Raw genomic sequence first — 27512 nt, forward strand, 5'->3', positions numbered from 1 at the left:
AGAGACACACATGGGGCACTAAACTTACAAGCTTTGGTATGTAAAAAAAAATCATTCGATAAATTCACTATCTTGTCAAAAGTAATGTGACGCCTGCCTTTACAAGCACATCAAATTTTATGACGTCTTAGTCCATTGAATTCAATATTGAGTTGGCCAACCTTTGCAGCTATAACAATTTAAACTTTTCTGGGATGGCTGTCTACAAGGTTTAGGAGTGTGTCTCCTAAATGTGTGTTTAGGGAATGTTTGATCATTTTGATGATGTTGGACAAGAAGGTCTGGCTTGCAGTCTCCACTCTAATTCATCCCAAAGGCATTCTATTGGTTTGAGGTCAGGACTCTGTGCAGGGCAGTTAAGTTCCTCCACCCCAAACTCGCTCAACCATGTCTTTATGGGACCGTGCTTTTGTGCACTGGTGTGCAGTCATGTTGGAACAGGAAGGGGCTACCCCCAAACCATTCCCACAAAGTTGGGAGCATGAAATTGTCCAAAATGTCTTGGTATGCTGACACCTTAAGAGTTCCCTTCACTGGAACTAAGAGGCCAAGCCCAACCCCTGAAAAACAACCCCACACCATAATCCCCTCTCCCCCAAATGATTTGGACCAGTGCACAAAGCAAGGTCCATAAAGACATGGATGAATGAGTTTGGGGTGGAGGAACTTGACTGGCCTGCACTGAGTGCTGATCTCAACCCGATAGAACACCTTTGGGATGAATTCGAGCGGAGACTGCGAGCCAGGGCTTTCTTATCCAACATCAGTGCCTGACCTCACAAATGTGCTTCAGGAAGAATGGTCAAAAGCTCATATAGATGCACTCCTAAACCATGTGGACAGCCTTCACAGAAGAGTTGAAGCTGTTATAGCTGCAAAGGGTGGGCCAACTTAATATTGAACCCTACAGACTAAGACTGGGATGCTATTAAACCTCATGTTCGTGTAAAGGCAGGTGTCCCAATACTTTTGACAATATCATGTATCTGAAGCTTTCAGGAAATTGAGGCTATTTAAAGTGAAAGTCGTATAACGGGAAAGACCATTTAAAAGATTCAGCTGACCTCTTGTCAAGTAATCTAATAGAAAAAAAAACAGACTATTGTCTTGCTCATGGCTCCTTTTGCCAGACATGCCAGCTTAAATGATAACATCCCGCAAGTTTAACATGTTTGAATGTTTTCTTGTAGCTTCCTATCATAGTGTATCTTTTTTTTTTTTTTGCTTTAGATTTAGTAGATCCATTAAAGTCGTAAAAGCATGCTTCCAATATTTTTTCGTTTTACAGAAAGGGATGTTTCCAATATTTTTACTTTGAGTGGTGCCAATTATCTACTATTGGTCGTTTAATTTCTATGCCAGTGCCATTTGAGGACAGTAAGTGCACCAGTGGCACTGATTGGCCAGTATCACAAATCCAGATTGTGGTCCCAGTGCAAAGGGGAGGCAAAGTGGATTTTATTTCTGAAGAAACGTTTTTATCCAGATCTGTTCAATGAAGATACATACAGTATATAAAGTGCATACATGTAGACTATGTATGAGTACATATACAGTATATACATGTACAACAAAGCCAGTGACAGTACTGCATTCACAACTCCACTGAATTTTGAGCAATTTTATGTATGTTATGGAGGGAGCATGAGAGCACGTCCACTTAGAGGTCTTCCATTTCCAGGACTTATCTCCAGCCTTCTAAAGCAGACTTTTCCTTTTAGATCACACATGGATCCTTTGTCAAACTCCACCAGCTTTGGATGATCAAACATATACTTGTGCTTTTGTCTCCTCATTTTCCCTTCTAATATCTTATTTCTCTGCAGGCACAAAGATATCTACACATGGACAAACCCCACCTGCTGTGTGCACAATGTTATTATCGGGAAGCTGTGGATAGAGCAGTATGGGACAGTGGAAATTGTAAACCACAGGTAAACTAACATTACCCCCCTGAACCCCTTGTCATGGATGCTTCTAATAAATCACTTGAGGTAAATTGTAGAAAAATCCCCCATGTATTATTGGTCTCTCTGTGACATGTGAAAGGAAACTTCTTATGCTCTGCCTTCTCTTTGGAGAACCCATAGTGCTCTGGGATTTTTTTGCCATAGGTGTAACCTGTATTAAAAACATTTATTTGTAAAATAAAAATTTCCAATAACTAGTAAAGAAAAAACAGATGCTTAACCACTCCAGCTCCGGAAGGTTTTACCCCCTTCCTGACCAGGCCATTTTTTGCGATACAGTACTGCGTTCATTTAACTGACAATTACGCGGTTGTATAGCACTTTACCCAAATAAAATGTCTTTTTTTTTTTTTTTTTACCCACAAATAGAGCTTTCTTTTGTTGGTATTTGATCGCCTCTGTGCTTTTTAGTTTTTGCTAAAAAGCAAAAAGTTTTTGCTAAAAAGACAGACAATAATAAAAAATGTTTTTTACTTTCTGCTATAAAACATTCCCAATAAAACATCTACAATTTAATTTCTTCATCAATTTCTTCATCAAATTAGGCCAATATGTATTCTGCTACATATTTTTTGTAAAAAGCGTATATTGATTGGTTTGCACAAAAGTTATGAAGTGTACAAAATAGGGGATAGATTTAGGGACTTTAAAATAAAAAAAAATATATATTGTTTTTACTAATAATGGCGGCAAACTGCATTTTTTTTTTTTTTTAGCGGGACTGCAAGATTGCAGCAGACAAATCTGGTACTGAGTTTTTTGGGGACCAGTGACAGTGATCCGTGCCATAAAAATGCACTGATTACTGTAAAAATGACACAGCCAGGGAAGGTGTTAACACCAGGGTCGATCAAAGGGTTAAATGTTCCCTAGGGAGGTGCTTACTAACTCTGTGGGACAGTGTCACATTGAAGGAAAAGAGATCCGTGATTCAGCTTAGCTGAATCACAAGATCTCTTTCTCTTCTTGACAGATCCACCGTTTGCCTTGTTTACACAGGCAGACGGCTTATCCGTCTCTCCTGTAAACGATTGTTGGCTCCCGCTGTGTCCAATCACAGTGAGAGCGGCGCGCACAAAATCACATACCTGTGCGTGATTTACGCAGCTGGGCCGCCCTGCCACAGTATATATTCAGTGGGCAGTCTGGGACTGGTTAAAAATAACTAACAAATATGTCCTACTTTCCTGCTTTGTGCAGTGGTTTTGCACAGTACAGACCAGATCCTCCTCTTCTCGGGTTCCTTATTGGCCATCTTGGCCCCTCCCTCCCACAGAGTGTCCCCACAGTAAGCAGCTTCCTTTGGGGGCACCCGAGCTTAGCCGTGACTCGGCCCTGCCCCTTCTCTCTCCTCATTGGCTCATTGACTTTGATTGAGTGCCATTGGCACCTGCTGCTGTCAATGTGTGTCCCAGCCAATCGGGAGGGAGAGTCCCGGGCAGCAGAGTCTCTTGTGCAACATCACTGGATCAAGATGGGGCTCTGGTAAGTATTAGGGGGGCTGAGGGGGGAGCTGCACACAGGTTTTTTTTATCTTTATATATAGAATGCATTAAGATAAAAAAATCTTCTGTCTTTAGAACCACTTTAGTTCTTCCCAATTTTATAGCTCAGTATGAGGATCCCATAATCCATGCTTAATTGCAGCGTAGGGGTTATACTACTGGTGAAATGACTATGGTACTGTTATATGTTCAGTTTAGAGAGGCAAATAAGGCTTAACCAGGTTCTTCTTTAATCAGGTGTTTTTGTGTGATTTTGTTCCAGCAATGGAGATAAATGTATCCTGAACTTCAAGCCCTGTGGCCTGTTTGGAAAGGAGCTGCACAGAGTAGAAGGATATATTCAAGATAAGAAGTAAGTACTGTAGTGATTAGTGTTCTCTTTTCTCTCCTGAGAAATAAGCTGGCTATACACTGGAAAAATTTCAGACGAAAATTCTCACAACGTTTGATGAAGTGACAAATTTCGTTCTTAAGTACTTGTTTACTTTTAGCTTTCAATTTTGGAATGAATGGTCTTTCCTGCACAAAAACCTGGTACACTGTTATAAATGTATTCAATAAAAAATTTCCAATTTGCTCCATTTTAATATTTTTTTTTTTTGTTACCACAGTCCAAAGCAAATTTTACCCCAGTAAAGATTAGATAAAGCTTACGTAAACGCCTCTTAGTTATTGTCACCTACAGGTAAGCCACCTAAACGTGCACCGCTTAGGAGATATTCACCCTGCATGCAGCTGCTGACGTCAGCGACGCATGCAATCTGAAGCCTTTTCAGAGCTTCGAACCGGAACTGAGAGCTTAATCGTGGCTTCGGCCACTCACATTACCGGAGCCTACGAACCCAGAAGAAAGGTTGTGGGAACATATCGGCCACTCCACTCCATGTCTCCACCTAGTTCTCCTCCGTGCACCCAGTCCCCCTGTGCAATAAGGACTCACTGGATCTTTAGACCCAAAAGTGGTGCATCTAGTAACGCTTATTGGGAGCCTTAGACTTGAAAAGCAGGTTAAATCCGTATCTGCTTTCTTCCTCCACAGATCTTTGTATGTAAAAGTAAACCACAGACTGCAAGATCACAGTGCAAACCCGTTTAATACAGTGTTTACCCCTTTAATAAAACAAAGTATAAAAATATCCTCTCATATTTCATTGTGCCCAAACTGGCACTTGCAGGATTCAGCAGTGTAGTCTCTCCCTCCATGTCACCATGCTTCCCCACCAACAAGATGGAGGCCTGGCGTGCATTCTACCGCCCGAGCTTTAATAACCGGACGTGACGTCAGACATTTCGTGTCTCTGACTCAACTCGTTTCAACGCCTTAGCTAGAAATATTGGGTGTTGAGAGGTTTGCCTATCCCCTTGTAGTCTTTCACTTCTGGGACCAGTTATGACTTTTGTCTCTAAATAGGCCAATATAGAGTTCGTAATACTATCATCCTGTTTACTGTGGTGGAGGGGGAACTTTCGCTGATTTGTCACAACAAAATGATGAGCACTCCTGATATTTGTGACTGCTCCTCTTATATAGTTGTCACCAATGTCCCCATGTGAATAATTGCACTTATCTCGTGCTCCTGTGACATTATGAAAATTTTGGTTTAACCATCATTTCTTGACTAAAGACATTGGGTACTAGAGAAATATAGAATAAATCTCCTCAGTGGAGGAGCAATAAAAACCCTACATAGTTTTATTGTTCCCTCATTCAAAACACCACTAATCGTTGCACCTAGTTTTTCAATGCCTTTAGTTATTATCAAAGGCTTTTTGGAAATTAGGATTTTGTTCGAAGATGGCATGCACTATTCCAGGGCTATGGAGCATCATAACAGTTGACTTTCATTTTTATTATAATTGTGTACTGATACAAGTGTCTCATAATCCATCTTGTGCGTAAGCCTCTCGCCAATTGTTCTAGATGTTTTTTGTTTTTGTGATAATGCAGGGGGGGGGGATGTGAAATGTGAACTCCGTTATTAGATCTTGCCCAATCTGTCTTATTAATAGTCTGCAGCATGACAAGCTGGCCCTGAACACTCATCATTCACCCACACAACAGACGGGTTCTGTCAACATCCAGTTGATGGACAGTGCATCTGGCCCTGACTTCTTACTATGGAAGGCCTTCTGGAAGGGACAGATGAGATCCCTTTCTGCCATAGCCCAGAGCCTACTTGTTTATGTTGCTGAGGAATCAAGGCTCCACTGACAGACTCAGAACATTGCAGTGCTCAAGCTCAGACCAGCATTTCGGTGTTTTCATATTTTTTTGAGTACTTTAATAAGCTGACCTTTAGTTAGAGTGAGAGCAGAATACAGCGATCAGCCATAACTTTATGACCACCCACCTAATATGGGTAGGTCACCCTTTACCACCAAAAGTATTTCTGACCAGTTGAGGCATGGACACCATTAGACCTCTGAAGGTATGCTGTGATATCTGGTACTAAGGAATATGAAAAATAAAAAACAAAAAGACACTACACACCAAAATGTGTGAACTACAAATTTCATTGCGCAATGGGCTCAAGATCAACAGCATAAATGCCCTAATGACTCCCACATTGGGAGTCATTATCCCCTAGTGGCATTACTGACAGGTTGAGGTTACAGTTTTTTGTTGGGAATCTCCCTGCTCCATCTCACTGGCTTACCACTCATCTCTGCCTGCCCTCCCAGCCACTGTAATCAGTACGCTCCCTAAGAACGGTTATCATGCTGGTATGATTGGCATATATCTGATCTCCTACACATCCCTTCATGGGTCATCTAATCAGCTACTAGTCAATTGACTGTCATCTGCACGGCTCTTTCATACATCTCTTGTTACCAGCACAGCAGCTGGACACTGATTCTTTAATACTTAAGCTCCCATCACAGCCATTTGGTTTTCCTTTTTGCCATTGACTGACTCTTTTGACTGACTGGTCTCGTGGGTTTGTGTTTTTATATGTATTCAGCCCCATTTGGGCATAGGCTGTCCCACTTAGTGCTGGTGCCTCATTTGCTCACTGTGGATTTAAGGTAGAGCACTGAGTGTTACCTCTCTTTTTTTGGTGGGGTGGCTCAGGGTCCTTTGGTGTGGGTTAGGTTTTTGTTTAGGGGAGGGTGGGCTCAGCTCTATCCTTCCCTTTTTGTAAGGGTGGTCCATGGTTCTAGTCTAGGAAAGGGTTAATAGGGGGACTCAGGTGATTGTTAGGATTATATGAGCATAGTTAGGGCATTTTATGCTGTTGACCATGAGCCCTTTGCTTAATAAATTTGTAGATCACTCATTTTGGTGTGTAATGTCTTTGATTTTGATTTTTCATATTCTATAGCAGTTATCTTTAGACAACACCCCCCCTCATTTATAGGATGAGTACTACCTTCTTTTATTGGGATTTCCTTTTTTTCTTCTTTGGTTCATATCTGGCACCAAGCCATCAGTAGCAAATCCTTTAAGTCCGGTAAGTTCTCGTGGAACTGTTTTTCCAGCACATCCCAAAGATGCTTGATTGGATTGAGATCCAGAGAATTTGAAGACCAAGCCAACACCTCAAACTCATTGTTGTGTTTTTCCAACTATTCTTAAACCAGTTTTGCAGTGTGGCAGGGTACATTATCCTGCTGAAAGAGGTCACTGCCATTATGGAATACTGTTTCCATGAAGGAGTATACTTGGTCAGCAACAATGTTTAGGTACATTGAGGGAAAAAAGTATTTGATTTAGTATGTTTGCCCACTGATAAAGAAATGATCAGTCTAGAATTTCAATGGTTGGTTTATTTTAACAGTGAGAGACAGAATAACAACAATTCCAGAAAAAACGCATTTCAAAAAAGTTATTGATTTTGTATTTCAATGAGTGAGATAAGTACCTTATTTATCAACGTAGAACACGCTCTTTTTTCCCCCCTAAAAATAGAGGGCAAAGTGTGTGTGTGTGTGTGTGTTTGTGTGTTATACGTTGATATTTTTTACGTGTGCTGCCTTGGTGGGGAGGGGGGGGCGAGCGTGCCAGATTATACAGAGCGGGGATCTCCTTTTTACTCAACAGCCACTGTAATACGAAGTCCTGCCTCCTGGACTGGCTCCTGTGATAGACGTCACATCCCGGCATTGGACCAGTGTTCTCTCTATCATATGAGTCGGTCCAGGAGGCAAGACTTTCGTATCATAGTGGCCGCCGAGTAAACAGGAGATACCCGCTCTGTAATCCTTCGTCTCTGCATTGATGGGCAATGGTGAGGCTGCAGATGGGCAATGGTGAGGCTACCATACTGGGCACTGGTCAGGCTGCCTTGATGGACACTGGCCCTTATTTTGCTTCAAAGTTCTCTTATTTAAAATGTAATTATTTTTCCCTGAAACTTCCCTCTTAAAATTAAAGTGCGTGTTATAAGCCAATGAATACGGTATTTGATCCCCTACCAATCGGCAAGATTTCTGGTTCCCAGGTGTCTTCTATACAGATAACAAGCCGAGATTAGAAGCACTCTCTTAGGGTATGTTCACATTGGAGGCAGTTTGAAAGCTGCACTTGCACAATTTAAAACCCGCATTTCATTGAGGGTTTGGGGGCGATTTGAAAGACATCTGTGTGGGTTCATGCATTCAGATGTTCATCAGCAAACTTCAGACGGTTCTGTACATGTGCCATGAAATCGCCCCCAAAGTCACCAAAAGTAGTGCAGGAACTACTTTTGGAAATCAGTGTGGGGTTGCACCGATTCGGTATCGTTGCCTGCAATAGGCTGCGGTTTGGCATGTCAAATCACCCCAATGTGAATGGGGGCTTAAAGGGATTGCTCCTAATCTCTGTATAAAAGACACCTGTTCACAGAAGCAATCAATCAGATTCCAATCTCTCCACCATGGCCAAGACCGAAGCTTTCCAAGTATGTCAAGGACACAAGGCTAGAATGGGCTACAAGACCATCGCCAAGCAGCTTGGTGAAAGGGTGACAACAGTTGTTGCGATTATTCACACAACTGGAAGAAACATAAAATAACTGTCAAAACTCCCTCTGGCTGGGGCTCCATGCAAGGTCTCACCTCGTGGAGTTTTAATGGCCATGAGAACAGTGAGGAATCAGCCCATAACTACACAGCAAAATCTTATTAATGCTCTCAAGGCAGCTGGGACCATATTCGCCAAGAAAACAATAGGTAAAACACTACGCTGTGAAGGACTGAAATCCTGCAGTACCCGCAAAGGTCCCCCTGCTCAAGAAAGCAAATGTACAGAACCGTCTGAAGTTTGCTGATGAACATCTGAATGATGATGGGTGAAAGTGTTGTTGTCAGATGAGACCAAAATCAAGCTCTTGGGCATCAACTCAGCTCGCCGTGTTTGGAGGAGAAGGAATGCTGCCAAGAACACCATGCCCACCGTCAAACATGAAGGTGGAAACATTATGCTTTGGGGGAGTTTTTCTGCTAAGGGGACAGGACAACTTCACCGCATCAAGTGGACAATGGACAGGGCCATGTACCATTAAATCTTGGGTGAGAACCTCCTTCCCTCACCTAGGATATTGAAAATGGGTTGTGGATGGGTATTCCAGCATGACAATGACCCAAAACCACACGGCCAAGGCAACAAAGGAGTGGCTCAAGAAGAAGCACATTAAGGTGCTGGAGTGGCCTAGCCAGTCTCCAGACCTAATCCCATAGGAAATATGTGGAAGGAGCTGAAAGTTCGAGTTACCAAATATCAGCCTCGAAACCTTAATGACTTGGAGAGGATCTGCAATGAGGAGTGGGACAAAATCCCTCCCGATTGTGCAAACCTGGTGTCCAACTACAAGAAACATCTGACCTCTGTGATTGCCAACAATGGTTTTGCCACTAAGTACTAAGTCATGTTTTGCATAGGGGTCAAATACTTATTTCACTCATTAAAATGCGAATCGATTTTATAACTTTTTTGAAATGCGTTTTTCTGGATATTTTTGTTGTCCTGTCTCTCGCTGTTAAAATAAATCTGCCTTTAAAATTATAGACTGATCATTAATTTGTCAGTGGGCAAACATACAAAATCAGCAGGGGATCAAATACTTTTTTTCTCCCACTGTAGTTGATGTGTCATGTAACATTCACATGAATGTCAGGACTCAAGGTTTCTCAGCAGAACACTGCCTAAAGCATCACACTGCACCCTGGTGCCAGTTCTTCCCCAGGTAGGCGACACATCCACCCAACCATCCACCCAACCATCCACATAATGGATAACATATAGAAAAGGTGATTCATTGGGCCAGGCCACCTTCTTTCATTGCTTTGTGGTCCACTTCTGATGCCCATTGTAGTTGCTTTTAACAGTGGACATGGGTCAGCATGGATATCCTGACTGGTCTCCAGCTATGCAGCTCCATACACAACAAACTGCAATGCCAATTTGTTTCTGTTTTTGACATATCAACTTCAGGGGAAAAATGTTTATTTGCTGCTTAATATATCCCACTGGCTTTCAGATGCCATTGTAATAAGATAACGAGTGTTATTCACTTAACTATCCTGTCAGTGGTCATAAAGTTAAGGCTGATTGCTGTATATTTCCAGACAAGTGAAACCGAACTTTGAGTGTTAATGCAATCCAGCAAATACTGCATCTGTACTTAGTCAGAAGGTCCTGTTAGTTTATTATAATGGGCTTCACACAACTCTTCGCAAGTGCGGTGGGTAGGTATGCTTCCTGATTTCTGTGCTTTGTAACGTCCCGGTTGGATTATTTTCTGCACCTCATCATTGATTGGTATACAGCATAGATCATGGCAGTTGATCACTCTTGGTACACACCGTTAATACATGATGATGTTGCTCTTTTCATAGCAAAAAGAAACTATGCATGATATACGGCAAGTGGACAGAGTGCTTGTGGAGTATAGATCCTTTTACATATGAGGCTTACAAGAAGTCGGAGAAAAAAGGAGGGGAACCGAAGAAAAGTAAACAGGTGAGCCCTATTGTTATTACCAAGGATGAGAATTGAAGACTACCTAGACTCATTCCAAAGACAGAGCAACTAGCCACATAGACACCTCCTCAGAATTAAATTCTTCACACAGACTTTAGAAAATCATACACGAGAGCAAATGGGCAACTAAATGCATCTCCTGGGCTGAGAAAGGGGAACAAGGCTACCAAGACTCATTTCAGGGCTTGAAAGGGAAAGAATAGATCAACTAGATTCACTTCAGAGGTGAGAGGGGGGCTAGACCCTTGAGTCTCACTCTGGTGTCTATGAACAAAAGACTTGACCATGGGACTTATTTGGAGACTATGATTATAAACTTAAGACTTGACTACTGACAAGTAGGGATGAGCCGAATACTCCCGTTTTCGGTTCCCAGCAGAACATGCAAACAGGCAATAAATATGAGATGAATAATAAATAAATAATAGACACAGTCTATGGGACACGAACGTGAAAAATCAAGAGTGCTAATTTTAAAGGCTTATATGCAAGTTATTGACATAAAAAGTGTTTGGGGGCCCAGGTACTGCCCCAGGGGACATGTATCAATGCAAAAAAAATTGTAAAAACTGCCATTTTTCGGGAGCAGTGATTTTAATAATGCTTAAAGTGAAATAATAAAAATTAAATATTCCTTTAAATATCGTGCCTGGGGGGTGTCCTTAATATGCCTGTAAAGTAGTACATTTTTCCCATGTTTAGAACCATCCCATTGTTTCCGGCTTCCCTTTGTTTCCTTGGTAACACTGACGTCACCCAGTACGTCCGGCTCCTAGTCTGCCTGCTCAGCTCTTTTGGCTTCCTTCCCCCCTTGCGGTTGTCTCTGTCTAGCCTGCACACAGCTCGGCTCGGCTACACAGCATCCTCATAGGAGCGTCACCCCACGTCTCACGGTAGGGCTTGCTGTGCCCATCTGAGGATCCTCCTTAACGTGCCTGCACGTGTGTTTGTAGGCTGACCGCTTTCATCTGGCAGCTACAAGATTTGAGACACCATCCTCCCCCCTGTCATACTGGGATTTTCAAGTGGTTGTAAACCCTTACAAACCACTTTGACCTACAGGTAAGCCTAGATTAAGGCTTACCTGTAGGTCCAAGAAATATCTCCTAAACCTATACGGTTTAGGAGATATTTCAAAAAGACAGGCCCCACTGTATACGGCGCATGCGCCGTAGACAGCGGCACGCAGGCCCACTGAGCAGGCCGCAGATCACTGCGATATGCCGCTTGTGTCGGCTCCCATGATGTCATCGCGGCTCCGGCGAATCACAGCGCCGGAGCAGCGAGACCCGGAAGTCACTCCGGGATACATGGCAGTGGCGAAAATTAAGACGGAGGACTGCTTCGGGGGCTTCGTTCTCAGGTAAATTATTCATAATGAGCTAGTATGCTATGCATACTAGCTCATTATGCCTTTGCCTTGCAGGTTACATTTTTCATTTTTATTTTTAAATAGCCTTTACTTCCTCTTTAATCTAAATAAAGCTATCTCTGTCCACACCAACAACACTACACATGGCCGCCGTGTAAGCAGCCTTCTTTAGTGTGGGGCGTGGACTTAGTCCTCCTGAGCCATGATTACATGGGGGGGGGGCTGAGAAATGAGTAATAGTTAGTAAAGTCACTACTAAAGGCAGAAAGGTCAACACTAGACCAGTTAGACTCATTCAAGGGGTGAGAACTTTCAGGGATAAGAAATAAGGTTATGCTACTTAAAACCCAACACCAAGCGCCATGCCCATTCCCCTTTTAGCCCGCGCTGACTGTATTTTTTAAAAGTTATAATTGTTTTTAAACCTGCATTTTCTGTAGTCTTGTGTCCCAGTCTTGCGAGGTCCTCTTCATCTTCACCTCTTCTCTAGGTAGGGTTATCCCTACTGATGCAGAGAGTGGCACTAATGAGATGACTCCATGAATGAAAGTGGCCTCACACTGGGGGACATTCAACCTAGAAGACTGCTGACATCTTGTGGCCAAGAGCCATTACAGTGGGGGGCAGCTCTGAATTACAGATGAATATTGCAGCTGCATTTGGACTTTTATAAAAGAAAATGAAAGTTTAAGCTCACTTCAAGGATTGAGATTTGAGGGCTGAACTACCTAGAGATAGCTTCAAGGCTGAATTACCTAGAGATGTCTTCAAGGCAGTGAAGTAAGGAATAGATTATTCACTTTCTCTCACACCTCATTGACTATAGAATGATGAAACTGTGAATCCAGACATTGACGAAGCTGATGATATGCCAGAAGTCCATGAGACTGTGCAGGTCATACCTGGCAGTACCCTTCTATGGCGGATCAGTAACCGACCTGCAAACTCCTCTCAGGTGAGCACAGAACCTTTATTGTTTCTTTTTTTTTCTTTTTCTTATAATATTAATTTATCATTTATAGTCACTCATAATTAGAACTCTTTTTTTTTTTTTTTTTTTGTTAGCTGTACTACAGTACTAAATAACAAATCCAGACTTGGTAAAGAATGTTATTTTCTGCTGTGCTTTGAATAATTCATGTGCTACAGTCTACATTTTCTAACATTCTAACTTTTTTCCCACCAAGATGTACAATTTTACCCATTTTGCTGTGGCTCTTAATGAATTAGACAAAGACATGTTGGCAGTATTGGCCCCTACTGACTGCCGGTTAAGACCCGACATCCGATACATGGAAAGCGGAGATCTAGGTAAGTGTCTAGGTTGCTCACCTCTCTCATTTCTACTGGTGCGATGCTGTTAATATTGTAGCTCCTTGGTTATGCTGCAGTTAGCATGGGGTTAGTTGTTTTGTTTTTGTATGTGAATTTTCTTCCTTCCTTTTTTATCAGATCAGGCTAGTAAAGAAAAGGAAAGATTAGAAGAGAAGCAGAGGGCGTCCAGAAGGGAACGAGCCAAAACAAATGAAGAATGGAACACAAGGTATTGCATTTACAAATACATGTTGTGATTTCTGACCGGAGGGCTTAGCCTGCCCAAGCTTTTAAGATTGCTGGCTACTGTTTGCGCAGCCGAACGCAAGTTAAAGCAGCCCTGCAACCTGCAGCTTTCAGGCCTTGCTTCTGTATGCTTACACTTGGCTATTTCCGCTAACCTCAGTCAGAATAAGGTTTTTCTTTACCGCTTGCCGACCGCCCTATAGCACTTTTACTGCTACATGCACTTAATGTCCTCCGGCACCCACAGATCATTGGCAACACACAGAGAACTGAGATATGCCTTGTTTACATAGGCATATCTCAGTTCTGACGGGGGGGGAGAGAAATGGATTCTATGTTCCTCCAAAACGGAAACAAAAATCCATCTCTTCCTCTTGTAAAAGTAGCACACCGTTAACACACAAACGCTGGCTAGGCACACAATTAACCCCTTGATCGCCCTAGATGTTAACCCCTTCCCAGCCAGTGTCATTAGTACATTGACAGTACAAATTTTTAGCATTGGTTCCAGGCAAAGTGTCAGAATGTCCACAGCAATATTGCAGTCTTTCTATAAGTCGCTGATCGTCGCAATTACTAGTATAACTTTTATAATTTTTTAATTAAAACTCCATAAATATATCCCATAGTTTGTAGACACTAACATTCGCGTGAGCCAATCAATATACACTTATTGGGAATTTTTTTTAACCAAAAACATGTAACAGAATACATATTGACCTAAATTTATGAAGACATTTATATTATTATTTTTTTTATAGCGGAAAGTAAAAAAATATAGCACAAACAATAAAAACGCTGTTGTGATCAATTGCCACCAAAAGAAAGCTCTATTTGTGGGGGGGGGGGGGGGAAGTACAAAAATTGTATTTGGTTACAGTGTCGCATGACCACGCAATGGTCAGTTAAAGTAACGCAGTATCGCAAATGGCCTGGTCATGAAGGGGGGGTTATATCTTCCACAGGTCAAGTGGTTAAAACCTTTGTAGTCCTGGCATAAATGAGCTCTTAATGAAGACATAATAGCTGTTCACCTATGTTCAATTCAATTTTGTTTGGCTAATTACGGTTTTCTCTCTCTTAACGAGGTCCCACCTGAAGGCACCAAATTTTCTGTTGGTTTTTTTTGGGCTAGGTTTCCTTTCATAATTTCACAGTTAGTGGGGCAGAAAACTATTTCTTGCTTCTGCACTAAACCAAATGATAAAAATGTTCATGTTGCTACAGTCTGATTAACATCACTCGAAGGCTAAATATTTAAAAAAAAAAATTCCTATTTCAATAAATGGTATGTTTGTGTAAAGTAACTTTTTTCTGGTCAGCCAACTAGAGAATTTATGCGAGTTTAACTTGTCTGCTTTTAAGGTGGACCTGAACTCAAAAACATACTTGCCCATTCCCTTTGGAAGCTGAAAATCACTGAAGTAGACAGATAGCACTACTCCAGTGATCTCAATGTGCTTCCAAGTCCTGCGCTGAGCGGCTGCCCTGCTGCGTTCGGAACACAGGAGGTTGTCCACTCAGCTTTGCATTTTCTCAATGAATGCAAAGCCTTTTCCGATTTTGACGAGGTGGAGCGGAAGGTTGGTAATGGGGATAAACCTAGTTCTATTGTCAGACAATATGAAAAAAAAAAAAATGTTTCTGTGTAATTTCTAGCTTCAGCCAGGTAAGGTATGTGCATAGACACATTGGTCCAAGCTAGGCCAATGTAACCTATGTATAAAAAATCCATACCTGGAATTTAAAGGATTAACCGTTTTGTTTTCATTTCTCTCTAAATAATTGTAGTGAGCTTCCTGATATGCAAGTGTACCTTGGCACTCTTGTACCTACAGCCTCATTGAAAGTAAAGCCTATGAAGCCACATTCAAAAAGACACAGTCTACATTCCCATTGCACACGTTCCTGGAATGAGCTCTAAAAGTGCTGTAGCAACCGCCAGCTGGATACTGGAACATGCATGATAACCGCCCAATTGTCATTCACTCTGATGCACTGCATCTCCGATCGTAGTAAGGAGCCTCTGATGGACCACCTTACCACCTGATCAGCTGTGACCAGTCACAGCTGATCACAGCATGAACCAGGAAGTGCCGATAAACTGCTTTCCTCAGTTCGCGTTGACAGGGAGAGACGATTGGCGGCTCTCCCTGTCGGGGGGGGGGGCGGGGGTCTGTGCTGATAATCAGCACATTGATTATCAGCACAGCCCCATCAGATGTGCCACCAACAATGCCAGTCAGTACCTGTCAGTACCTCATCATTAGTGCCATCTATTAGTGTCCATCAGTGCTGCATATCAGTGCCCATCAATTCAACATATCCGTGCCCCCTCATCAGTGCCCATCAGGGAAGGAGACAACTACATTTTATAACAGAAACAAAGAAAGACTTTATTTTTTTCAACATTTTTTTTTTACTTTGTTTTGCAAAAAATAAAAACCCCAGTGGTGATCAAATACCACCAAAAGAAAGCTCTATTCGTGGAAAGAAAATTATAAAAATGTTGTTTGGGTACAGTGTTACATGACCGCCCAATTGTCATTTAAAGTGGTTATCTATGCGTCCGGCACCCTGCATGTGGATTAGGGGGGCGGTGCCTCTACGCCCCGTTTGGACGGGCCGCCACTGCATTTGGGACAGTCTGGTTAGAAGGGACACAAGTCATCAGAGACCAAACCTACATTGGCTGCTATGACCTATTCATCTGAAAATGCTACTTGTTCTGCTCATTGCCCCATGTGTAACCAGAAAACTGGCACATTTTATCACTTAATTTGGAGCTGCCCTAGGATACAAGGTAGGACACAAGTTGTACAATTCCTATACGATACAATGGGCTCCCCTCTTACACTGCACCCCAAACCTTGCCTGCTGGGGATATACCCGGAGCCAGATATGAACAAATTCACTAAATTAATTTATTTTGAAATGAAACACTTTTTTTCTGCAAGAAAAGTCCTGGCAAGGCAATGGATGAGAACTACCGTATTTATCGGCATATAACACGCACTTTTTTTCCCCTGAAAATCAGAGACAAATCAGGGGGTGAGTGTTATGCGCCGACAGCGTAACTCGCAGAGCCGTCATTTCCTCTCCCCTCCGCTCGGCTCCTCGGCTTTCACTCGGCTCTCATGTCACACACACACAGTCCCGCCTTCGCCACCAACATTGGACCAGTGTTCTGCCTATCACAGGAGCTGGTCCAATGCCGATGGCAGAGGCGGGAATGTGTGTGTGTGTGTGTGTGTGTGTGTGTGACATGACAGCTGAGTGGTGAGTGATTCAGGCTGCAAATGATATAGTTTATATAAAGGTATTTATCATGCTGCATTGAGGACTTTTTTTATGCTTCATTGAGGACAATAATCGGGCTTTATTTGTTTAGGCTGCATTGGGGATTTTAATTAGGCTGCGTTGAGTATTTTATTTAAGCTGCATTAATCGGGCTGCTTTGAGGACTTTATTTGGGCTGCATTGATCAGGCTGCATTGAGGACTTTATATGGGCTGCATTGAGTATTTTATTTAAACTGCATTGATCGGGCTGCATTGAGGACAATAATCAGGCTGAAGATGGACATTGATGGGCACTGACCCTTAATTTGCTTCAAAGTTGTTTATTTTAAAAATGTTTTTTTCCTTAAACTTCCCTCTTAAAATTAGGGTACGTGCTATACGCCGGCGCGTGCTATACGCCGATAAATACATTAATTCATAAGTTCAGTACATGGGTAGCAGAAGTGAATATTAGCTTACCATATAAACAACTCCTATACAAACACAGGGGATGGCAGTCAAAATATAATAAAATTTGGGTTAGGTGACTACAAGCCGCAGAAACCCTTAGTTAGCAAGGGTTCGTACCTAAATCCTGCCCTCTCCCAGCATTTTTGCTATTTAATGGAAACTGAGTGATGAGGACGCATGATTACTATTACTAATATCTTTTTTGTTATATGCGTGTCTCAGCATGTAGTATAATATATACGAGATGTCTTAAGAGATTACCATTGGTAAGATCGTCAATGCATATTTGACATTTCTTATGCGTATATTCTATTTGTAAATTGTTATTTTTGTTACAATAAAGATACTGTTCAAAGTAAAAAAAAAAGAAAATGGTATTTGCTTGGCTTTCTATGGCTTCAGTAGTCACCAGCTTGGAACAAGCTTGCAACCTAATCTACATACTTGCTCCTGGTCAGTAGTTTAGGCAGCTGGCATTTTATTAAGGACACCAGCCCCTGTATTATTTCTCTCTAAGATCAGATTGCTGTGAAGAAGGATTTTTTTGTGTCGTCGCACTTTTCACCTGTTGTAGCCTCTCTTCTCTTGTATGTTGATGTCTGCCTTCTGTTTTGTAACCTACTCCCTCTCTCTTATAGGTGGTTCACACAGGGAACTAACGCGCACACTAAGACCGCAGACTGGATCTACACAGGAGGATACTTTGATAGAAACTTTACAAACTGTCCCGACATTTATTGACACCTTCTCCTTCCGCCTCCCCTCCTCCTTTCCTCCCTGGACTCCTCATATCTGACCTAAACACCGTGTCGCCATTTGCACCGGAGCTGCGGCTCGCTAACTGTGTCTGTGGGGAGCGGGTGTACATTTAATTATATTTATAGATGTATATGCACCTCCTTATTTTTTTTTTCTTTTGGAAACATTTTAGGAAACATTATTGTTCAGCAATCAGGGAATTAATTATAAAACTATTTTTGGTTGCCAAAAAAATAAAATGAAAGCATGGGTTTGTATATGCCAGCGTACATATCTGTGTATAAGGGCACACAGGTGTTAAATTGTAGCCAGCAGTACGGAAACCTTTAACCATTTCTGTGTAGTTTTTTTGTTGTTTTTTTGTTAATGCTAATTTTAATTTTAGGACATGTTTTAAGTGCCTGTCTGTCACCCTGTCCTCCTTAGATGGTAGCTCTAGCTGTTGGGGTGGAGTCTTGTGCATCATAACTAACTTTCCACAATGGATATTTTAATTTTGAATGGATATCATTGGGTTGAATTGGCTTATTTCGTCTCTCTCTAGAGGTGGGGTCTCAGCACCCAGGTTTGCAGCTCCTGCCACAATCATTTCCTTGAAGGTCTCGCTCTCATAGCTACTGGAAGAGGGAGACACCATGGCCATGCTGGGAGGCTCAACTGGAAATTCCAAAAGAGAAATTAAATTTCTAGAATTTAAAGATACTTGAGTACAGTACTTTGGCCCACCATTGTTAACCCGTATTTAAAATCAGTTTTGAGTGGGCTTTGGCAAGCTCCTTTCTATAAAAGTAATGTTTGGTGGTACTATAACAGATGATGTAAAGAGATCTGTACAGAGAGAATGGGGTTGCTATTACTGACCTCATCTTGCTTATTGCTCTAATTGGGAACAAGCAAACAGATCAGGTATTCAGACATCACTGGCTGCATACTTGTTCTGGATAACCCAAGCTAAACACACAGTTGGAATGCAAATATTTTAAACTATTTAAACATTTTGTAACATTATTTGGTCACTGCCACCCTGCATGGTCGGGATAGTGTTACCACTCTTGCAGATTTGTGTGTCTGCTGCCTGCTCATTCCGTTAAAAAAAAAAAAAACTTTTCACGTTGCTTATGTCCTCTCAGGACTCTCTTCACTTTTTAAGCTTGGCAAAATGTGACCCCCAGTGCCTAAAATGTTGGATTGGCAATGCAGTAGGGCTTAAATTTGGTTTGCAGTGCAGATCCTCCCAGCCCGAATCCTGCTGTGCAGGGAATTGTGAACATAAGAATGAGTTAGATTTTAGGCCATTGCAGTATCTTAAGATACATTTCATTTTTTAATGATTGCTTAGCTAGAATCAGAGTATGTGTGTGTATGTATTTATATTTGCCTGAATGTTTCACTTGAATGTTTGGATTAACTTGCACAAAATTAGGAAGGAGTTTTGGATGGACTGAGGAAGGGTTGCAGTATCTGTCTGTTTTATTTTGTATTGCTTTAATTGTCACTGTTGCAGGGACAGAGAGTGAGGGCAGATCTAAGCTTTCACAGTCGTCACCAGAATAAGGCGTGAGGGTACCCAATTGGGACGTGTTCTGGTGACATCCGGTAAAGGTGGGATTTCCCCTCGCTTTCGGGAGCTTTGCATTGTGTCATTAGGACAAGAACTGATGGGAAATCTCCAGTGACAGGGGTATTAGCCGTAACCCTAACCTGCAGATGACCCATGGATTTCTAATGCATGTACTTTCTCTGTCTTCGGGATGGACAGGTCTTTGGACCCAGGTAGTCCGTGTGCCTAAGTAAATTACTGTTGTTTTTTTGGGGATTTTTTTTTTTTGCTTTTTTTAGCTTTCTTTTTAATGAAAGCACAGTTCCCTCACTCCTTTTAGTGAGCCTGCTGTCCCTGGTTGCTGAATTGTACAGTCATTTGGCCATCCTTCTCCCCTATACTTTATTGTACTATTTTTAGTGTACTACATTTCCTTGACTGATCAGTTTTAGGCCTCATGCACACAAGACAAGCATCTATGCGCGTTTCCAGGCGACAAGAGTTTGGGCGTTAATTCATTTAATCTGCCAGAATAATCATTTATTCTGGCCATTGAAATTAATTAATGCTCAATCTCGAAATGTGCCTAGCATTTAGGCACATTTAGCAGCGTCAAGCATTTTTCCTGCTGTTGCTGTATGCACTGGCAGCTGGGTTTTTTTTTTTTTTTTTTTTTTTCCTGCCTCTAAAAGCCCCTGCTACTAAACGCTGCTAAAAGCCTATGTGTGCATGGACACATAGGCTAACATGAAGGGGAGTTTGGAGGTAGGGGGAAAAAAAATGCCAGACACCCCTAGAAGCAGCTGTAAAAAGTCAAGTGTGTATGAGGCCTTAGACCTGCATATTAGAGCTACTGAACGCTCCTTTCTGTTTCCAAGCCACAATCGTTTATTGATGTCTTAATCCATGGACATTTAATGAGATGTGCCCATGTGCTTTTTTAGACAAAAATGAATGGTCTGGTGCAAGAGTTGATTAAACTTAACAGCTGCTTCAGCCAAACCTTTACCCTGAGGGGAAAAAGTAAAACGGGCCTACAAGCAGTACCTTTTTATATGTGTTCCTAAATAGATCTTCTCCTACCAGGTTCCTAATATCTAAAATGCACAGAGCACTCCTGGCTGGTATTTATTCTTGTTTACACAGCACACACTAATAACAACCTCATGCGTACTTCACAATTACTCATGGATATATTTGCGATTAATAACTGGGTGCAGTATGGTCTTATAGCCAGCAGAATGTGCTGCTTAAATGAGCAGTCTACTCTATGACTTTGTCAGTAGTATAGATAGCATCACCTGCTGGCTGAGAACAGGTTACTGCAGCTATATTTAATTTCCAGAGCCAATGTATGCTTATTTTGTATAACGTTGTCATGAAAATAGATGTCTGTTCCTATAAATTTAATTGCAATCTTGAAAGTGTGTTGTAATGGATTGGATATGATTTTGTACCACTGATTAATTTGAGGGTTGTTTAATGGCCTTGTATTTTTTATTTTATTATTCTTGATTTTCTTTTTTTTCCCTGGGTTTAAAACAAGCAGCCCACAATGGTCTACAGGACCGGATCTAGAAGGGTGCTGGGGTGGGCTGTGCCCCTTCAAATTGTAGTTGTGCCCCCCCCCCCCCCCCCCAGGGTCTCTTGGAGTCCATACACTGATCTGTCAGCCAATCCAGTGACGGGATAATTAATTTGAGGTGGCACTCTGAAGGGAACATTTGGTGTAAGAGGAATCTGATGTGGAAAGTTAATGTAGGGGGGAACTCTGATGTGGAATGTTGATTTAAGAGGGCACTCGGATAAGGACAATTGATAAATTGATATAAGTGGGCAACTCTGAGGGACCCTGATGTAAAGTGGGATTATTTAAAGGGCTCCTGATGTAAGTAGGGACTCTGATAAAGACATCTAATATAAGGAGGTGCAGATTGTATTTAATCATCCTAATCCAATGACAGCCTAATGCATATTAGCATCACCTCTGTACTACCTGTCAGATGTTACTTCTGGGTCATAGCTCATGCTACAAACTGCCAATCAGTGTTGGTCTTTATGCCCACTTACTTTTTTTATTTTTTTAATTACCAATTTTTATTGATTTTTCTACATAACAATAAAAAAAGACAAGGGACCTCATATAAAATACTTAATCAGTAGTTAGCTGGAGGATATGCATAAGTCACAGTAATCAACTACAAAAAACAGCAATGGTTTAAAGAGAAGAAGCAAAGCAACCGGTCTAGCTGTGCAAGCTCAAGCAATTGTTGGGCACTGTTCAGCCGGGCACAGGGACAGCAACCAAGGCACCATATGATGTCCAAAAATAGTTGCTTAAAGGAAATTGGCAACAAACTGGAAGAAGTAAAGAGAGAGTGCCAGAGAAAGGGAAATGGAAAGGAACCTGAGTCTGTCGTTACCGGGAGTTGGAGCACACCACCTCCGCCGCAGACGATAAAGCAGGATCATTACTCATGAGGACTCTTCACGCAGATGCCATGGCCCCCAGGCGGCATTGTGGTGATCAACTGTGTCGGTGAGGCAGGCTTTTAGTGACTCCATAATCTCCATGTCCTTAATTCTAGCATATAGCTTAATAGGAGGACGGGGAGTCTGCTTTTTCCAATGGAGGGCCACCAAACACCTAGCCGCAGTCAATATGTGGCATGCTTACTTTAGCAAGTTTTAGATCATTTAGGTGGGAGTAACCCTAGTAAAAAGACCTTAGGACTGAGGGGGAGAGTCAAATATAATAATCTTTGAAAACAGTCCTGTATTGACTGCCAATAGGTATGTAGTGTTTGGCACTGTCAGATGTGGCACAAGGTGCCAAGGTCCTTGCGGCATCTCTAGCAGCGATCTGAGGCTAGAGGATATTACCTAGGGTTTCCATAGGGTATACATTCAGTAGTTTATAAATCTCAAAAATGAAATCTTTTTGGGATGGGCCCCCAAGAACAAGTCTTTCAAACTGGAATAGATTGGAAAATTGAGGGTTAGGCGCAACAGACAAGGCATAGTGGCGAATCTGAATATGGCCATAAAACGCCTCATGTGGAAGATCATGGTTTTTGCGGAGATCCTCAAAGGACCGCAATATTCGTGAAGCGGGATTCTCTAAGTGTCAAAAGTTAAATACATTTTTCGACAGCCAGGGGGAAATCATCTGGGAAGTGAGGCTATCTGGCAACCTGGGGTTGTATAAAAAAGGCAGTCAACAAAGATACTTCAGATGGAAGGGAGTATTTGTGTCTCAGCTGTCGCCAAATATTGGGTAGTAACAGCATGGTGTGTAGTAGGGAGGCAGTGGACACGTCTACATCCGCATTCCAGAGCAGATTAGCTGGATCGGGGCCAACCATAATTTGTCAATCTTAGTCCAGCGATTATACGCTGGCAGGAGTACCCAGGACGCAATAGCTTTTAGTTGAGTGGCATGTTATTACCACAGGAGTTTGGAAAAGGCCAAACCTCCATCATTCTTGGAGGAAAAGAGCCCTGGGTTACTTGTTCCATGGCGTTTATAGTCCCACGTGAAATTTATAAGGTCTGCCTGTAGGTGTTTGAGATGGGATGTGGGGACCGGAATTGGGAGGGTTGTAAAATAATATAAAATCATAGGCTCCTGACTTTTTTTTTTTTTTAATGCACCCCCAAATCAAATAAGCTACAATTGGCCCTGGTGAATTACTGTGAGTAGGCTAATGTTCCAACTACACTTATACGTATACTTTGAGGCCAGTTAGGTTGAAAGTGGTTCCTTCATACAGCTAAATCCCTCAGTGGGGCTTGAGCATGACCTAAGCTTTGAGTTGTATAGGCAAGGGAAGTTTCATTAGCTCATAACCCTTTGCAATAGTTGATATAGACTGGCCCGCTAGAGCAAAGCTCCAAAAACTCTGGTCATACCCTCCTGTCAGAGGTTGGTACAAAATATGGAAAATGAAGCCATCCGACCAAAACTGAAATGTTAAGGTTAATTAACCCCATAGCTGTCATATACGATCTCCCCATCTCACTGCATGACTGCACACATTTGCCTTTCCTCTGTAGTCTAGAAGTAGAACTGATATATATTTTTTTGGATGACACACATACAGATTCTCTATACAAAATCGCTATAAAATTTTTTTTTCAAAAATACCAAATATGTTCTTCCTGTGAACTGTACCCTGTACTGGATTATATGTTTGCATATGTGTATATAATGTGTGTATGTATATAATCCTATATACACTACTAAATCTGTCATATTTTTGTAGCTATGTTCAAGAAGCAGATAAGCGGCTGCTAGCCCACTGATACGTTATAACTTTTTTTTTTATATATATAGAAGAGCTGTTTCATGGAAACTTATTTGATAAGATGTAAACAGCAATGACGTTAAAAGTCTATAGATTATAAGAGAATAATTCAGATTGCTTTAGGCTGCTGCACTCTGTTCTGTAAAGCCCTCTACTTTCAAGGATGAGACATGGGACTGTAAAATAAACAAGTCCGGTCTGCTTTGAAGCCTGCTGTTGCAGATTTTAAAAGAACCTCTCAGAAAAGAAATATGAAAAGTGCCCTCGCTGATAGATTTTTCAAGGTGCTTGTTATCCATCCTTCTCAGTTTGGCGCTCTCCCAGGGCAAGCATGCATATTTGTGTTCCAGGTTAACAACTCGCTAAATATTGGCACAAATATAAGAATGATGGGCCATGTAGCATGTACCCCAAAAAACAAGTCCGTGAACACATCTGCTATATTTTTCTGATGATCAGACTTTCAGGACATAAGGTCAGAGTATTTGGTCATGCATTACTTTAAATTGTTATGCTGCTGCTGTTTGTACTTGATATCAATGTAATGGTAATGTTGACATGACTGGATGCTTATACAAGCCATACATGGGTCAAATTCCAAACAAATGTTCTTTTGTCTTTTGTGATCTGATGGTGCCACCATTGGTTTTGAAATTCAACCAACCAAGCCTTCAATTTCAAGGAGATAATTTTTTCGTGGCTGTGAATCTTCATTTCTTTCCAGGTCACAGTTCATGCGCATTTCTTTTTCAATTATATTTCACACACAATTCTCCCATAATTGATTAGAAATTTGTTTGGCTTTCAAAACATTTACAACACGCCTGATCACTCAAATTCAATGACCGCACACTAACGCTGGGAAATTCTAACACAAATTCTTAGTTAAAGGAGAAGTCCAGCTTGAGCTCCTTTGGCTGGGCTTCTCGTATGGGTCACAGGAGTGCAATATGGGAAGCTTTTGAAATACCTTTCAACTCCAGTTTGTAAATGTTGAACATACATCCTATTGGGAGTGTTGATTGCCACTTTAAGCACACTTCTAGCAGGCTTTCAGCAAGCTTCAAGAAGTTGCTGAAGCCTGCTAGCAGTTTGTTTGCCAGTCAGCACTCCCATTAGGATGTGTGTTCAACATTTACAAACTGAAGTTGAATGATACTTTTAAAAGCTTCAACAAAGTTTGCTGAAAGCTATGCAAACGCTTTGTCAAAGCTTACTGTTCACACTGCTCTTAGACCAAATGAAACCTGTATGAAACGGGCCAAAGTAGGAAGGATGGCATTGCTGAGCTCTAGACGCCTGGCTGTCATGCAGGTCTAATGGCTGTATGGCTTTTTGAATCGCAGACCTGGAACAAATATGCAAATGAGAAGCCCTGACATATTCTTCTCTGCATTCCTGTTCATTGACTTGCTTGAGGTAGGCAGGCAGCTAGTGCTTTTAGACGGCGGTGGGCAGTGGTGGCCTCCTTATATAATCCCAGTACAAGTTTGCTTTAATTGTCAGTTCGCTGCATCCAGAAACTGTGTGGCCAAAGGAAATCAATTTCTATAGATTGTCACCGCTGCGTTTTCATGGGTGCCAATTATAGAAAACATTTTACAACAGTACTCTAAAACTGCGATTTTTCCAGGCACATGTTTTCTATAGCAATGAATACTGCATGTAAAACCCGTGCATGTTCTTAGATATGTTTTAATGTGCAGCTACATGCTAAAAGTTAGACTTCTGCTCCATGAAAACACATTTTAAATACATACTCCAACATATGTAAAACATGATGATGTAAAAAAAAATAAAAAATGGTTAAAAGAACATACACAGAAGAAATACATATGATAGAAACGGTGTTACCTGCCAAAGAATTTGTATCTTTTACAGATAAATAATTTGGCCTTTGAGTGCCACATCCCTACTTCAAAATATTAAAATGCAAAAAGGGTTTTCAAACCCCCTAAATATGGCGGGATTTTCTCAGCACAAGTCCATATATAGTTAAAATATAAAGTTTATTGTTATAAACTTTTTATATTTTAACTATATATGGACTTGTGCCGTTAAAATCCCGCCATGTTTATGGGGTTTGTAAACCCCTTTTTGCATTTTAATATTGTATCTTTTACAATTCGCACAGCCAAGCCTGCAGACCTAGTCGTTCACTACTGCAGTTATGTAATATAACTAGGTCTTGTACCTACCCCTGCCTGTGATTGAATGGTGAAGCAACAAACCATTCAGCTCATCTCTCGATCGTCCTGCTATCATGCCTTGTCAGACTACTCCTCCTTAGCACTGCAGCACAGCTGACTGGCTTTGTGCAGCTTCTCCTCTGCCCAGTCTGAGATCTGCTGTACAGGGGGACAGCAGGAGCCCAATGCCAAATCAGATTCAGGTACAAACACAATTTTTTTTATTTTTATTTTTTTATAAATACACTTAATGATTTTTTTAATGAATTTATGCCTGAATTGGTGTCTTGTATATGCCGGATCACCTTTATATTAAATGTATAGGTACATATATTTCTAAGCATATAGGTGTGTATTGGGCCCTTAAACACCTTGGAAAAACAGTTCAAATGCAGCTGTGATGGGCTGCAAACATATATCCGATAATAAGGTGTTGATTGACTAAAACTGGAGAGGGAAAAATATGGTGCAGCTGTGCATGGTAGCCACTGGGCTTCTAACTTGAGCTTGTTTAATTAAGCTTTGACAATAAGCCTAGGTTCACACTGACCGTGGGAATGAAATGGTGCGAGTTCATTCCCGCATGTCCTTCCTGACTTTGGGAGCGATTTCAGAGACCTCTGTGTGGGGTTCTGCACAGATGTCTATTGAAACCAAAGTAGTACAGAAACTACTTTTGGGAATCGGAAACTGCAAAGTCTGCGTCGCTCCGATTCAAACTGTGCCATTGCCAGCAAAAGCTGCCGATTTGGTATACAATTTGACATGTGAACCAGGGCTAAAGCTTGGAAGCTGATTGGTTTCTTTGCACAGCTGTACTCGATTTTGCACTTTCCAGTTTTAGTCCAATTTAATTTCCTTACAACCAACCAACCAACCAAGACACAACCTTGGCAAACATGGAGAAATGCTGTCACCAGCAAAAGATCAAGAGAAGTCTTTGCCTAGCAGTAATGCAGGTTTGGCAATAAATATTAATGAATATCAAAAAGCTACATCTTTCCTGTCTTGGAATCCTTTTTTTTTTTTTTTCGTTAATTCTTAAAATCAAAAGGAAACGAATTGCAATCAATGAATTTATTCTCACTTTTTTTAATCTGTGTTTTTTTCTTTGCAAACTGTCTCTGAATAGTGACCTATTATATGGTGGTTTGTGTACATAGATAATGAAGCTGGCAATATCTGTATTTAATGTCCATCTTAATGTAGCTTGTATCATTTTGTGTCAAAAAATAGACATATTGGTGTATACACTTGTATAAACGACAACGGTGCAACAAAGCAATATTTTAAATTATATTAAGCCAATTAATTTAAATACAGAAGGTTTTTATAGTAAGGGGGGTTATGAAACTGATAAATTCACTAACTTTAGGGTTGGAACAGGGTTTATTAAAGATAGTTGTGACAAAAACGTATCTCGCTTGTGTGGTGTCCAATCCGTTTTCTCTAATGCCTATCTCTTGTTCTGCTTAGCTGCCCATGCGAATGTGTCAGAAAACTGCAGGATACCAGGCCCGCAGTCATAGAAAGAGGATGTACAATTTCCAGGGTAATCCCAGCAGGTAGTAATTTGTCTTCAGCAGTGTTGGTC

General features: G+C 41.4%; 1 protein-coding gene across 3 annotated transcripts in view; it reads left to right on the top strand.

The window, feature by feature from the left end:
* OSBPL2 (oxysterol binding protein like 2) overlaps nucleotides 1–27336 on the top strand; it is a 195144-nt gene extending 167808 nt beyond the window's left edge. For all 3 annotated transcript variants that reach the window (XM_077460282.1, XM_077460284.1, XM_077460285.1), the window contains exons 8-14: nucleotides 1827–1934; nucleotides 3738–3827; nucleotides 10295–10418; nucleotides 12638–12766; nucleotides 12999–13122; nucleotides 13264–13354; nucleotides 17762–27336. In XM_077460282.1, the coding sequence (XP_077316408.1) occupies nucleotides 1827–1934; nucleotides 3738–3827; nucleotides 10295–10418; nucleotides 12638–12766; nucleotides 12999–13122; nucleotides 13264–13354; nucleotides 17762–17864 (769 nt within the window). In that variant the 3' untranslated portion in view covers nucleotides 17865–27336. The remainder of the gene's footprint in view (nucleotides 1–1826; nucleotides 1935–3737; nucleotides 3828–10294; nucleotides 10419–12637; nucleotides 12767–12998; nucleotides 13123–13263; nucleotides 13355–17761) is intronic.
* The last annotated feature ends 176 nt before the right edge of the window (nucleotides 27337–27512 follow it).

The sequence above is a fragment of the Lithobates pipiens genome, unplaced genomic scaffold, assembly GCF_037356315.1.
Source record: "Lithobates pipiens isolate NorthernLeopardFrog02 unplaced genomic scaffold, aLitPip1_a1.2 Scaffold_28, whole genome shotgun sequence".
Classification (NCBI taxonomy): domain Eukaryota; kingdom Metazoa; phylum Chordata; class Amphibia; order Anura; family Ranidae; genus Lithobates; species Lithobates pipiens.